General features: G+C 42.3%; 1 protein-coding gene across 1 annotated transcript in view; it reads right to left on the bottom strand.

Annotated features, from left to right (window-relative positions):
• Positions 1 to 239: 239 nt before the first annotated feature.
• LOC109315159 (protoheme IX farnesyltransferase, mitochondrial) overlaps positions 240 to 16,243 on the bottom strand; it is a 150,865-nt gene continuing 134,861 nt past the window's right edge. The window contains exon 7 of the mRNA XM_019542732.1: positions 240 to 2,964. Within this exon, the coding sequence (XP_019398277.1) occupies positions 2,558 to 2,964 (407 nt within the window). The 3' untranslated portion in view covers positions 240 to 2,557. The remainder of the gene's footprint in view (positions 2,965 to 16,243) is intronic.

The raw sequence follows: 16,243 nt of genomic DNA, 5'->3' as shown, positions 1-16,243 counted from the left end.
CCTGCATTTGGGCCAGCCAGGGACAGCAGAGGTGGAAGGGGGGTGTCCACACTGTCGCACCATCCTGGGTCCACCCCTGGCCTGTCCTCTCAGTATAGGCAGCCCTGGAGTGGAAGTGAAGAATGCCTCTACCCCTAGGAGTTTCCCAAAACTAGCAGAAAGTAGCTTCTTCATTAGGCTAAAGAATGCTGGCATGAAGACTGGGAATCGTTTCAAACAAAGGGCTATTTCACACTCCATGGCTTTTGTACAGTGCATGTTTTATTGCAGAAAAACAAACTCAATGCATTTAAAAAAAACTGGAGGCTCCATTAGATGGCAGGTCATTTCCTCATGTTCCTATGACGTGGTCTCCACAGTAAATGACTTGAATACTATGAAGACAGTTTACTTCAGATAAACAGTAATCTGAAATCACTTGCGAAAAGTACGACTCTCACAACTGATTGTTTAAATGTCAAGTAAAGCTCCTGGTTCTGTTCTTGAAGAGCACCCCTTCCAGCAGAGACAGTGGTCAGTGGAGTCATTCCTGATTTACAGCAGTGCAATTCAGACTAGAATCTTGGCCTGTGTCACTGAAATATCCTGTGAAATTTTTATACCAGGATGATGAGGACACAGTGGCAGATCAATGACATTTCTTGAAAGGCTTAATAAGGCTAGATCAACTATTGTTTCCCAGAACTCAGAAGCCCTTGGATCTGGTGCATAACAGCACTACACTGCAGCATCCTGCAATAGGAGTGGAATACTGCTCAGACCTGCCAACAAGCTGAAGAAAAAATAAATTGTGTTGAGGCAACACTGGACAGAAAAGAAATCTTTTGATTGTGTGATCACACTTCATTTACTTATTTATAGCGATCAGACAAAAATCTATTCCTGATGCAGAATTTAAGTTGTGGATGGCAGCCAGAATCAAATGCAAGAGTGGGCAGATTTTCCATGAGATGGGAATGGGAGCAGAACTCAATACATAGTCCTGCCCTAGACTGGTCCCTATCCATGCTGGAAAAATCTTCACGTGAAAATACATCAAGTTTTAACACATGCCAAGCACCATAAGATGAACCCAATCCTTGTCTAAACAGAGTGTTGTTTTGTTTACCATTATTTTAGCTGGTCACATTTACATTGGTCTCACACCCCTGATTTAGCTGCAAACTGCAACTGTGATCACAGAATTATCAGTCCTTGTCTACAAGGAATGTTTTAACCATGCCAGGTGACATGTATGATGCATTTTCCTAGTGAGGATAAGCTTTATTGTTGCACAGCAGCTTTGATGGTTGCATCAGCAATTTGAACTTGTTAGTTTCTAAGTTCAAAACAGCTGGAACAAAATTGGCTTTTCCTCAAGGGTGATGAAATATGATCCTCACTAAGAATATACCCCACAGCAACCTTGTTTTTGAACCACAACTGTACCATGGCACCCAATACACCTGTTATATTTCTTAAAGTAAGCCTACAATTCAGCTAATTATAGGAAACACCTCATTAGCAGACGGTCTTAGACTCAGCAGGTTGGCAGAGTACACATTAGCATATAAAACTCTTACACTTGGACTCTAAAGACCTGATCCCCAGCTGATGTAAATCAGCAGAGTTCTACTGAAGTCAACATGGTTATGTCAATTTGTACCAGTCGACAATCTTGCCCCAAGTGTTCGTTTTTAAGATTTCTCATAAAAACTTGGGAGAGTCAGAAATTCCTTTGTGATGGCAATATAATAACAATTGGGCTACAAGAATCTGAAAGCAATATATTAGGAAATAACTTTGTTCAGCTGGAGGCTCTTTACATGCTAATGTGCAGTGTGTAGTAGGATGCCTTTCAAAATATTGAAAAAAATAATAGAAAAGAATCTGGAAGCTTTGAAAACTTATTAAAGTGAATTTAAGCCTTGTGAAAGGTGCCAGGCTGACAGTCCCAGGTACTGAAGCCTTCTGTTTAGTAACAGAACAGGGACGGAATAGACTGTAGCAACGTGAACTTCCCTTTGCCCTCTGGTGTTTGGGAACACCAACAATACGTCTCTAGTTTCAAGAATGGACGCCCACTTCATTGGGAAATGAGAGGAAAGAACAACATTAATGCCAAGTCATCTTAGCTTCTTCTCTAAGACTGCCAAAGATGCTGGTCAAATGAGGGAGACAAATGAGGGAGATGGAGATGTTTTCTAATGTGGATCTGTTTTTACTAAACATGAGTCCAAGACTCACCAAATTTGTTTCACATGGACCAGTAGGAAGCCATAAAAATTATGAGTCTCTGACCTAGACTGGATTTTAACTCATGACCTAAGAAGTGCAGTAAAGGGACCTGAATTCCATTCACCAAGCTCTGCCATTAATAAAGTCCCTTCCCTTTAAAAAAAAACTTAGAAAACGATTTATATAAAGTGGCTACTGGGCACAAAAGATTATCTTCAAAAAGATCACCCTAATTTTCCCTGCATATAGTTACTGACATACTCTCTGTTTGACAGTGAAACAGGGATGACAACACCTAATTGACATTAAGGCAATCTGATTTCAGTATCTTGCCAGGATTTCAGCTTGGAAGCTTCCCTTTATTGTCATTCTCTATTTGAGATTTCTTAAATGTGAGCATGAGAAGCAGAAGCATTGGCAAGTGCCACAGACTGCAGAAAAAAAGACTTCTGGAGCTGCTACGGTCCGCATCCCTGTAGAACCGAAAGCCGAGGTAGGAAATATACAGATTGATAGGGAGTGAAATGACAGGGAAAGTCCATGTGGTGACGTCGAGGACAGGGGCCATTGTTGAGAGTCCAATTAAGGCCAAACAATGACGCAGAGCTACCCGCCTGCACATTGCCGGGTGGGTGACGGACATCATACAGTATCCTCCTCGGGAATAATCCTCGCGGAGGTTCCAGCTCAGGGCATTGAAATGAGGGAACTGCCAGGAGTAGAGAATTCCTCCCAGCAGTAATGCACCTGCAAAGCAAAAGAGAAAAACACTCATTAGCCTCATTAGAGAAAACACACTCTCAAAAGAGTGCTCACCTGGACCACTGCAAAGAATGCTGGAGACAAGATTTCAATGCTAGTGTTCACGTTACAGCTCCTGTTCATGAAACAGCATCTCGTTCTGTACAGAAGCCAAATGGACGCTCTGTTTATCAGCAAGAACTTGGGATTTGTTAAGGAAACTTGTTTTTTAATCTGAAAGTGTTTCTTCAAATTACATTCTCCCGATATATGCCATTGCTGATGCACCCATCACCTAGAGATCTAGACTACATTTCAGTCTCTGCCCAGGAACAAATCACTGCAACTCAAGTTAGGTTTGGGAGAATGTTTTCACAGAGCAGTCCCTGAGACCCAGTTTGCTCTTCCCCAGATTCCCTAATTGGACCATCCATCCAGAGAAGTAAATGCACCGTAGAAGGGAAAGGAAAAAAATAACAGGAAATATGAGGCCGATATGCAGTGAGAAAAGGAGATGTAGCTATAAGGGCTTGTTCTGAGAACTGTGATAACAATGACAGTGATAACAGCTGGCTGGCACTTTTGCCTGCTAATTTTATTAACACAGTAAATTGTTCCTGGAAGTAGAGGTCTCTTAATTGCTTCATCATTGTACCCTGCAAAAACTAACTGCAAAACTTGCAAAACGGAGTAGAAGGGGGAGAGCTGTTTCCTTCCCTAAATCAACTCTGAATGCTGATTTTAAATATAAATACAGCTCATGTACTATAATCTTCATAATGTCCTAAACATGCTTAAGACCTGATACAAAGCAGACTGAAGTTATCTGGAGCCTTTCATGACTTCACTGAGCTTTGGAATAGACCCTTAAACTGGGCCACACACACTACTACCTACTGTAGATATGGATATCCCCTGAGGAAGGTTCTCCTTGGTGAGCCATTTTGAAACTTGCCTTGTAACATTAACCTTCTTCATTTCTGTTTTGGAATCTAATTAGTGTCTTCTCATCTGGATGCATTTATTTTTTCTGGGAATGAACTCTCACTTCTGAGCTACAACACTTTCTGACTCATTTGACAGAAACAGAAACAGCAAATTTTGACTTCATCTGGGGTAAAATTGAGTCCTTAAATCCATCCTTCCCGAAAACTCTCACTTCAAAGGGTAGTAATCAATGGCTCAATATCTAGTTGGCAGCTGGTATCAAGTGGAGTGCCCCAGGGGTGGGTCCTGGGGCCGGTTTCGTTCAGCATCTCCATCACTGAACTTGAAGATGGGATGGTGTGCATCCTAAGCAACTTTGCAGGTGACAGCAACCTGGGGGGAGTAGTAGATATGCTGGAGGGTAGGGTTAAGATTCAGAGTGACCTAGACAAACTGGAGGATTGGGCCAAAAGAAATCTCAAAAGGCTCAATAAGGACAAGTGCAAAGTCCAGTTCTTAGGATGCAACAATCTCATGCACCGCTACAGGCTGGGAACCAACTGGCTAAGCAGCAGCTCTGCAGAAAGTGACCTGGGGGTTATAATGGACAGTAAGCTGAATATCAGCCAACAGTGTACCCTTACTGTGATGAAGGTTAACAGCAGGGAAGTGATTATTCCCCTCTATCTGGCAGTGCCAATGTCGCATCTGGAGCACTGTACCCAGTATGGGGTCCCCCACTACAGAAAGGATGTGAAGTTGGAGAGTCCAGTGGAAGGCAAGAAAAATGGTTCGGGGGCTTGGGAACATAACTTCTAAGGAGAGGCTGAGGGAACTGGGCTTATCTAGTGTGGAGAAGGGAAGACTGAGGGCGATTTAATACCTGTCTTCAACTACTATCTGAAGGTTGGTTACAAAGAGGATGGAGCTAGGCTGTTCTCAGTGGTGGCAGATGACAGAGCAAAGAGCAATAACAGATGATGGAGCAAGGAGGTAGCAAGCTGTGGCAAGGGAAGTTTAAGTTAGGAAAAACTTTCTCACTAGGAGGGTAGTAAAGTGCTGGAACAGGCTACCCAGTGAGGCTGTGGAATTCCCATCCTTGGAGCTTTTTAAGACCCAGCTACACAAAGCCTTGCCTGGGATGATCTAGTTAGGCATGGTCCTTTGAGCAGGGGGTTGGACTAGATCAGCACTTCTTAACCTGTGGGTTGTGACCCAAAAGTGGGTCACAAGAATATATCAGAGTCATGAGCATGTGCCAGAAAAACATGCGAAAGTGCAGGTTTCTCTTGCAGGCTGGCAGCATTGCACCCTGCAAGGGGCTGCTTGGGGTGTGGCCAGCATGTGGCCAGGCAGGGTCGTGGGAGCAGCCCCAGCAGCTAGATGAAGGTAAGTGTATGGGGAGCAGGGGTTGGAGGGCCAGCGCTTGGAGACTTGGAATGAGGGTGAGGGTGGTGGTGTGTGCGTGCGTGCGTGTTTGTGCATGTGTGGGTGGGATGGGTGTGGTGGGGGCAGGTGGCTCCGGGGGAAGGTGGCTGGACAGCCGGGCATGGAGGCTTCAGCAGGGCAGGGGGGATGGAGCACTGTGCGTTGGGCACCAGCAGGGCCAGGAGAGTGTGGGTTGGGACAAGCCATCAGTCTTTGCAAATGGATCCTGGTACAAAAAAGGCTGAGAACCACTGGACTAGATGACCTCCTAGGGTCTCTTCCAACCCTAATTTTCTATGATTTTCTGAAGACTATAATGATAAGTTCAGAACAGGAGTGACAAAGACTAATTTACTTCCTTCTGTGAATCTCTCAGTGGCTTATGTCTTCTCTACATCTGGTTTGGTTGTAATTTTCTTCTATCTTGTCTTCTACCAGACAGTATTGTTGTAACATACATAACCTAGGCTAATACAAGGCCTCAGCTCTAACCATGACAACTGATGAGGGATGCTATGATTGCTTCATCAAAAATGTAGCTGTGAGGATAAAGTTTTAACTGCCTATGCGGTGCATTACTGTCTGAGAAGTGGTCTAATTTATTTCTGAAGTTATGAATAACCTTCTCTCTTCTGTAAATTACAGGTCCCTGAAAGCTGATTACATTAACCACAGAGGCAAAGGAAGGCTACTACAATGGGAATACAGATCCCTGGATAATGTAGACAATAGAAAAATTACAGGTACCAAAGGGCAAAACATCCCAGTAGTCTTCTATCCTTTAGGGGTTTTCCCCACCTTTCTTCTAAAACCTTGCAGTCAGAGACAGGACACAAGATTCAATGAACCACATATATAATAATACTTCAAACTTACTAGCGAATTTCTTCTACAAAGTCGTTAACAGAAATTAGCTCCATACCACCCGTTGGGGCAACTGAGGCAGAGCCACACACAATTTGTTCCTGGTCCCCAGTCCTGTGAATAGACCCAGTCTTGGATCTGGCACACCACGTCTTACATTCCTAGATCTCTGGCCTGTAATGTGGTTTTCACTGATGTAATAGTTCAATTTTGGTGTGCAGCCAACCTCCAAAGGCATCCAAAACCTCAAGCATACAGAAAAAACCTTAACAAATTTCCCATTTAACACCACATTCACAATTTAAAAAAAAATCTTAAAGTAACTTTCAAACACAGAGCAGGAAGAACTACTTGAGACAAATTGCCATTTACAAAGATTTGGTTTTCACATGTGCAACTCTGGAATGTAACCACTGTGATTACATTACAACTTTAGAGATAACTGGTATTTTACAGAAAAGCTAAACAGTAAAACAATTTAACACACTCAAGCCTAGAGGTAATTTCCCCTCCTGATTTCATGTGTAAACTTTTTGTTAGTTTCCCACATATTCTAGATGGTTTGTGACATTTTTTTACCATGACTGACTTTGTTGGGTTTCCACAGATTTAAGTGTCATGTACAGGCTGCTTTGAAAGAAAACCATGGTATATACAGTAATGCCAACTCTCATGAAAAAATCATGAGACTCCAGACTTCCAGGTCAAATGAACTCTGACTTCTGATCTCCTGATAGAGATCAAACCTCAGATTTTTTTCTTCTGGTGCAGGTAGAGAGTGCCAAGATGAAAAGGCTGTTGAGGGGAAGGGGCAGATCGAGACCCCCACGGTGAGGGAGGGAGAGGGGCAGGAGCTGGGCCAGGGGAGGTGTGGGGGGCACATGCTCCCTGGATGTGTGTGCAGGGCAGAGGTGGGCTGCCCACTGTGAGCTGGGACTCTGCACCCTGCTGCCTTAACCCTAGGAACCGCACGCGCACACTTCAAAAATAGCACCTCATGATTTACGTTCCAAATCTCTTGATTTTTAAGAGTCTGACTCATGGTTTTTGACACTGTGGGGTTGGCAATACTGCATATAGTGTCAAGACAGGATACAATCACGTATCAAATGAACCCAGGCTAAGAATATAATACAGTCAAGCCCACAGTGCACTCATTGGTGGCTTGACAAACATTAATCATGTCAGGTACACCAGGGAAGTTTGTAATCTTTGTTACATAGTGTATTAAACTGGAGAATTAGCTCATTCAGAATACAATTCAACACAATGATTTCTTTGCAGCGCTCATAATAACTCTGGACCCTAGGCATAACCAGTGTGAATATGCTTTCTTTCTATGGAGTTGGTAATTAAAGTGACACCAGACTAGCTAGTTCATAACCATAATGCATGCTGCTGGCATTTCCTCACAGTTAGCAAAGGCTGTGATCCAGGGTCTGGATGGTTCATGGCAGTTATAATTACTGTTGGCTTTTTTAGAGTTTGAGATGTCCAGGAGCTTAGAAATACCACAATCTTCATAAACTCTAGCAGCTTCTTTGTGGCATTTGTTACAGCTCTGAGTACAGATATACCAGTCTGCAACTGATGAGGATCCTTCAGCTTCTATACAGTGTTTATGCATGTGAGACCACAAATACCTGGCTCACAATATCACATGCTTTTTGGCTTCTTTGAATAATTTTTCACTGTCAAAAGTTTAGAAGTAGCTCATGTATGTCCACTCTAAGCTCTATCAGCTTAGAAATCAGCTATTAGAAATTTTGACAATCTAAAGCAGATTTCTGTAAGATTTCTGAAACATGAAGTTCACTATGGAAATAGGATCCACCTCCCCAGTGCCATCACACCTTTGCAGTCATTTACTCCAATGCAACATGGGTGTAAAGGGTTTTCTGACTTGGTGTTATCTATTTACCACTTTGTACTGGATGAAACAATCACAGTTTAAAGGACATCGCAACAGAAAACGAGGTCCATAATGTCTGCGGACTTAGAGGTAGAATTTGTGCCAAACATTTAAAATCTATTGCTTAAGACTAAAAAATTAGTAGTCTCCGTTTCAATTTTAAGCAGATTTGAGTGGTGAAAATACTGTATTCAAATCCAAGACAAGGTTTCCTTCCCCCTCCCCCCCATCAACATGGAGGGGGGAAAAACTTCATCTTAGATTTGTATATCCACCCAGGGCAGGTGGCAATTCAACGTGGACCCCCTGCCCCGGGCTCGGAGCCAAAACCAGAGCTGAGCCACTGCCTATGCTGGGCAGGGGTGGCTTGTGCAGCAAGGGATGGTGCATGCAGCGAGGGGAGTTTGGGGGAGACTGTGCGGGGCATGGGGGACACACTGGGGGGACCACCTGTGTGGTTTGAGGTTAGTGCAGGAGACATTCCCCTACCCAGCCTGGCCCTCTTTTCATACCTTCTGCTCTGGCTTTGTTTCCTCCAGCTCTGATCTGCCTGGCCAGGCAGGATGGGGCTCAGGTGGGCCAGGGCTGCTGCTGCTGACTGCCCGGAAGCAGAACAGCAGAAGTAAGTGGTGGGGCTAGGGGGGAGACGCAGGGGGGAGGGGTGACACCAACCTGGCAGATTTTAATTATGGGGGGAGGACGGGGCCATATCTGATATTCAGATAAATACAGTACTTCTTTACCTAATCAGAGGACGTTAAGGACTTCATTTTCAAACATTTTAAGTGAGATGTATCCAAAATCGTTAACTCTCTCTTAACCAATTTTCTTTGCATCTGAAGACTATATTTTTATCTGGTAGGTCACTGAAATCCCTGAAACTGACTGGAATTGCACTTTGCCCAATGAAAAACAGCATTTAAAAGTAGTTCATAGACCCTCATAGTGAGAAATTTTAAGGTACCAACAATAAAAAATGTCTGGCTAAAATCGACTCTGGGCTCCTACATGGATACACCTAAATGGCTTAGTTTTCAGTACGGAGTACCTGGCCGTTGAAAGCCTTCTTTGCCAGGTGTCAAAGTGGACAGCAGAAAACCTCTGGTCAGATTTTAAAATCTCAGCCTTTCTTCTTCTTCTCTTTTTTTTTTTTTTTAAGTGACATTAGTGTCTGCAGAATGTTAGTGACATGAACATGGCAAATATTCTGCAGAAAGGGAACAGCGTAGCTTCAAAATTGCATTTCCCCCCCCAAAACTGTCCAGTGTTCTTCAGGATCCCTACTCACTGGATAGCCCAGATCTTAGGGCACTGTGATAATTTGCTGTCTGGGCCCATTTAGTCTCCAACCCTCAGCTAAGAGCTGCACCTAAAGGTAGCAGTTGTGAAGATAGGTTTTATGATGAGAATGACTATTAGGTCCTGCTTCTGATTACTGACTCACTTCATAGAGAGCACGGAACAGTCATCAGATGATAGCAAAAGTCTTGGCCAGTACCAACTTGGTCCCATGTTGGGATCTGTGAGCTAGAGATAAAAGCTTCTTTTCCCCATTACTTCTGATCCCTGAACTATGCTTAGGAAAGGATCTATACTCAATTTAGATCATTCTGGGAATATTGGCCCACATGTATCAGGAGGAAGAGGAAGAATGATATTCTATCTGTAGCACTGTTTTGAGCAGAGAAATCTGAATACAACTCTGCTGATTTTTTTAAGCTAACTGAAAGCTGTATTTTGCATCTCTGCAGTGCCTTTCATCCCACAGAACGTTACTGATTTCCATATTCTCTCTGCTGTATTGAGATGACTTGACACATAGTCATCTTTGGGGTGAAAATCAGCTCTTAACTCATGCTCAGTAGTTTAGGACTGGAAGTAAAAAAAAAATCTTCCAACTGAAGCTCCAGAAAGAAATTTCTGCAGGCAGGCTGTTTTATAAGTTGATAGGCTAGGACATGTGTATTAAGGTTTTTGCACTTAACACAGTTGTTGAATGTTTGTGATTAAAAAACCCACTGCTTTATGGCTCATCTTTGAGATGGGACCTCTAGTAACAAGCTGTATTCCTCTTCCTATTAAGAGATGACTCAAAAAATCTTTTACTGAACAAACTGTACAGTTGGGAGGGATATAGACAAGTTTTTGAGAAGTACTGAACCCCATCTCAGGTCTCTGAGGGGAAAAAAACACAGAATAGCACATACATTACACATACATTATATCGCTGTAAACATAACAAAAGCATGAACAGCTTTTCTTGCCCTAACCCGCTCACTGTTCTTTGGCTGATGTGGAAAGCTTTCTTTTTTATTAAAACATGATGATTTAAGAAACCATGGCAAATTTTGATTTGTAGTAGGTTAAGGATGGACTTGCTCCCTTTCTGTCTCTTCACTGACCCTTTCTATATATGCCTGGGAAGTGGCCAACCAGGGATGTAAAATGGTTAAAATATCAGCTCCAAAACAGATGTTTAAATCTTATTGCATTTCCCAAAGCTGGTGTTTACTGCCTTGGCAACTTAAGAATGCTGTTTTGCTTAAAGCACAATTTTAGTAATTTTTTTTTTTGCCTTGAATAATGTGGAGATCTTTTAAAATTATTTCCAGACTTTTGCAGAAAACCAACACATTAGGGGAAAGCACCAGCCTTTTAGGAAACTCAGTCTGAGCTCGGTTCATGTCAGAAGTGAAAGGGTTAGGAAGTCTAAGCTTAGCTTTTAATGGATTGAAGTCAGAAAACCGCCACACACAATTCTACTTGATACGGCACAACTGGCTTTCTTAAGTTAAAAGATGTTAAACAAATTACTCCTCTTTAATCCAGACAAGGTAAATTAGCAGTGGGCATCTTGAATTAGTCCAGTTGGACCCACCTGCCTGTGAGTAAATATGATGTTCTAGCCTTTGTATCTTGTGTACTTCCTATAAAGATTGAGCATAATTCATCCTACGTTATTTGATGTGGTCCTACACGGTTGTTACACCAAAAGAGAATGTACTTGAAGCTCCTCAAAGTACATTTTTATCCCGTTTTGTGCTTACTAGGAGGTTTCCTTTGAGAATTTGTGAGTGTGCAACCACTGTAAATCTGAAAGACAATTTTAAATTCTGGCTAGGGTATTTACTTTTTCTCCACAAATTATGACTCAGGAATGAGACTCAATGCAACACCAACCCCAAAATGTGTTCTTTTGAGGATGTGGGGATAAATATTATTCTTGGGCCAACATGAGTGCTGATTCTTTCAAAGGGAATGGGAGCTCCCACTCCCCTGTGTACATATGTCATAGGGATGACTAATATACATACACACGTACATATAAATTCAACACTGAACACACATATTCCATACGTCTCCAAATGTGATAGTGTACAGTGTCACTGTTGTTGCTTATCTGAAATACAGATATTTCTATTTTAACCCTACAGCAGAATTTTCTTCTTGGGAAGGTGAAACAGAGTGGGATATTTACAAAATATCTTTCTTTCATTAGATCCTCTGACAGGAAACGACTGTTTGGAGGATAAGAGTTGCCCTGCATCGGATTATCTGCATAGAAGATTTTGAATGAGGATGTTTAAAACAAAAGCACTCACTTTGGGAAATAAAGCAAACTGCAATTTAATGTGAAATTTCCACTGCTCTGTTTCAGGGCAAGGTTATCAACACACAATATAAATCTTAATTTGTGACTGTGGAACAACGGCATCTAGGAGTTCGGCATTCAAAAGTCTCAGCACAACTAACTGGTGACAGAAGTCCACTGTATGTTACAGCTCTAATATTCTGTGCAATCCTCAGGTAGAAAGCCTACAGCTGGCACTTTTTTCCTACTACAAAACAACAGAATATGCTATTGATTGTGGCAGTTGACATGTGAGCGGTTGAGTAGCCTTGAGGAGAAAAAAAATGTATCTCTTTTAAAGCTTGGTGTTGCATTTATACAAGGTCTCTACATTGCACACAATAGGACTATCAATGTAGCCATATGAGACTCTATGCTCAATGATAATTATGTGCTTTCAAGGTTATATGGTTATGTAAACTAAGGGCAAGGAAAAAAAAACCCCTCTAAAACCAAAAAGGCTTCATGGTCATGGGTTTCAATAGCTGTTTCTTTTGAAGGATGACACAAAGGACTTGTGGAACAGGCCAGTCTCAGTGGTGCAATAGACTTCTCTGCAAGAGCAAATAAAGGAAAAAGGGTGTTGTATCTGTATAGGGATTGCAGGCAGGACAATAGGAGGTTCTTCAATGTTCACTGGAGATAGGTAATTAAGTTAGTATGATAATTTTTCACCACAGGGCCCTCTTTGGGGCAGTCTTTAAATAAAAGTGTATTATAAATTTCTCTAGGTCATTCACCATGTATAGACAACATCTTTGTGTACATGTGTATAGACCCATGCACACTTTTTAGTTTGCATAAATAATAGATTATAGACCCGCATATCTGTTGTCAAATGCCTTACAGTTGAAACACCTATACATTTACGCTGTGAGGGGTAATGCAAACAGAGCCTTTTCTCTGTGGAAAACATGGATTAGGGAGGAAGACCCGTAGATGTGGAAAATGGTGAACTTAGTGCTTATTGCTAGGGAAGAGGAGGGAAAGAGATGTTTTTCAATGCTCTCTTTGTTTCATTACAGAATTAGTCAGGCCTGTTTCAGCAGGACAACAATGGCATGCTCTTCTGATTCATCTTAGCTAGCTTTGGTTGTATGCTTATTGTCACAAATGTGACCAGGTGGGTAATGACATGACTGAGGCATTCATCAGTACAAGTATGCTTAGAGAGCATCTCAAAGCAACAGTTTCAGTGCAGTACTGCAAATCCCCTTCGCTTCACAGGGGATTCTAATCATGGGTACTTTTAAAAGTTCCCTTCTGCTTTTCTTTGCAGCCACTAGATTCACTCACTGAAGCCAACAAGTATTTCTTGAAATCCAGCTGCTGCTTTGGTGCCCCCTACTGGAAACGTGGTACGGAGAATGGGGCTTGGGAGCAGCTGCCCCACACGGTTCAATATTCTTCATCTGGAAGATGAAAGCACTAGGCTTGTAACAGCTGTGCACGATGCATAGAACTGGGATAACTGAATTTATTGGACTTTGATTTCATCTTTCAGACCGAGTCAGTCCCCCAGGTGCCTCAATGGTGGAATTGCCACTTCTTTTGTGTCTCCCATGGAGAAGAAAATAATCCACTGACTTTTGTCTTCCTAAATTTAAAACAGCTGCCTACTAGCACTGCCCATCTGCCTCAGCTTTCACCCACCGAGAGCAGTTCTGGGCCCCTAGCTCTGTGTTCTTGTATGTCAATGAGACATTAATATCTCTGCCTTGCCATGAAAAAGAGTAAGAACTTATCAGCCTTTCTTTGAAGAGAGGTGCAACCCTAAACACTAGCTTTGTTAGGAAGAATTTTTAGCTAGAGCCTCCTCAATCTCCTCCCACTCAAGAGCGTTACAAACTAGGCTTGCTGTGGCTACTAGAAGCTCTCACAAAAGACCTGTGCACATGTCAATAGAGATTTGAAATGCTATCTGTTAAGTGAAAAAGACAGTTTGAAAGAAACAAATGCAGAGGTTTGCAACATTTATTTGGTGCTCAGTTATGCTTTCCCTCTGCCCCTTTCTTTCTGGCAGACAAGGGCTGTATTCGGAAAGGTATCAGAGACTCGTTTGTCAGGTCTGGTCACAAGCCCCCTTCTCTCTCCCCTTTTCTTCTTTTTTTGTTACTAACACCATCCATCTGCCAAATGTCACTTGCTGATAAGAACTGCCCATTTTTAAATCCCCATTTGTAAATAGATGTTGGCTGACATAATTAATGTCTACCACACAACACAATTTGAATTACAAAGTAAAGGCAATTTAAAAATCAGGCTCCACATGATTACCATTGATACTCAGTCTATAAATTCCATAGCCCCAGGAATTATTTAAATTTCAGAAAATGAATGAAAATCAGTACAAGATGTCTGTCAGGAAGAGAGACCAGAAGTGGAGCATCTGAGATAAACTAAGTAGTCTCTTGAGATAAACATTCTTTGGTGCAGTAATACCTATGGCTCCAGGCCACTGTGGGTCTGTAATGTCTCCCATACTGTCAAGGCTGTTATCTGCTATGCCCACTGCCACCTACTCAGAATAAATCCCCTTAACTGATAAGCACATTATGTTGAGGACTCCTGCTTGTCACTTCTATCTAACTGGGTGGCTTATATGAATGTTATGACACCAAACTCCTGTGTTTTTAAACCCCTGAGTGTATTTTAGTTGGTTGGGATCAGGCCACCATTACATCAGCATATGGGGTTCATTGAAATGAAAAAGCTTAAAAGTAGCTCGTGGCTTACGGAACTTGGAAATGTTTAATGTAAACTGCAGTCTGCCTTGCTAATTAGAAATAATTAGTTAAGATGAAGGAAGACTTTGAACAAACAAGCCGCAGCAAATCTAGAAGCACAAATGTGGCTGCTCTCTTTTGTGCTAAAATACATTGCTCCATGTTATTTCCTAAATCCATCTGTACTACAGGACAAATGGGCACTCAACAATAATGTATCAGAGGCAGGAGGAGTGCTTAGCATAGGTCTCACACAGAAGGAGAATCTCAAACAAAAAGAGAAGCTCCATGAATGTTTTTTTCTTTCTGTCCTTACCTTATTGCTCATGGTTTTAAATGAATTGCATTGGTTTCTTGTGATTCTCCCCACAGAAAAGCTGAAAGGAATCATTTTAGACTTTGGATTTTATTAGATAAAACAAATATCCTTTTATTTTACTGGATGTAAATGGCACCATGATAGAACAATCGAAAGCTGCTTTCAAGGAAGCAAACAAGCTACCGCAAACTATAGACTGGCAGCCAAGCTATACATAAATAGATCAGATACGTGGTGGTGATATCTGGGTGATAAATTACATTTATCGTGCTCCTTTGGCCACCTCACCTGCATCCTGCTCACGCTTGAAAGTTACATTAACATTCCAAATCTCTCAGCGGTTTCAAGCAGCTGGCATTCAACACCCCCCACCCCCCCCAAAATAAAATAAACCCATCCCTTTTTAGAGAAATGTTTCCTTTTTTCCCCCTGAAACTTGGGGTCTTCCCAAAATTACCATGGACTGTGATCTGGGAGGACTGATACCTACTGACAGGATTAATGGTTGGTATCTCAAGGCCCAACAGGACTAGAAATAAAAATGGACAGCCACTGGACCTCCTTTGCAAAGTGCTTTCAGGTGTATTGCTGAAAAGTGCTTAATAAGTCCAAAATGTTATTATTACTGGAGCTAGGAGGAATCAAATAGATGTGCAATATTAGCTCTTTTCTTTGAAAGTTTTCAAGACACTGGACTTTACAGCTGTGACACCTTAATGTTCATTTTTTTTTAAATAAAACAAAGGTCTAAACAGGCAGGGAAAAAACAGGCTGGTCAAATCCAAAGGCTTTTGAACTAAGCCTGCTTCTTTCTCTCTGCTGAAATATAAAAATTGTCAATGCTGTTTCTAAAATTCTCCTTTTAAGTCCTGAAATGGATCTTAGGCAGCTTCTTAAATTATGGTAAAGGACTAGGGTTACCATACATCCGGGTTTTCCTGGACATGTCCTCTTTTTGGGTCCTCCCATCTCTGTCTGGGTGGTTTTTTAAAATGTCAAAAAATGTCCAGGGTTTTGTTCTACTCACCATCAAAGTTTTCCTGGCACTTCCTGGCTTGCTCTAGCAAGAAGCTGCTTGGGGCTGGTGGGAGCGGGGGGTGGGGAGAGCAACTGGCGGCAAGGGGCATTACATGTCTACATGTGCACACACACGACTGGCATGCAGCCAGGCAGGGTGGTGGGAGCAGCCCCAGCAGCTGTGTGAAGGTAAGTCTCTGTGGGGTGAGGGTTGGAGGATCAGGGCTTGGGTACTGTCTAGGGGGCTGTGTCTGGGTGCCTGCTGGTACTGAGGGAAGCTGTCCTTGCTAAAAAGAAGGCTTACACCCAATGGAAAGAAGGGGTCATCACCAGGGAGGGCTATTCTGCACTTGCTCAGGGATGTAGGGGGGCAGTTAGGAAGGCCAAGGCAGAGATGGAACTGGGACTAGCTTCCCAGATTAAGGACAATAAGAAGTCCTTTTTTAAATACATAGGGGGTA

The sequence above is a fragment of the Crocodylus porosus genome, unplaced genomic scaffold (assembly GCF_001723895.1).
Source record: "Crocodylus porosus isolate Cpor-Errol unplaced genomic scaffold, CroPor_comp1, whole genome shotgun sequence".
Lineage (NCBI taxonomy): Eukaryota > Metazoa > Chordata > Crocodylia > Crocodylidae > Crocodylus > Crocodylus porosus.
Note: the sequence above shows the minus strand (reverse complement) of the source record. Positions and strands in the feature narration are given on the sequence as shown.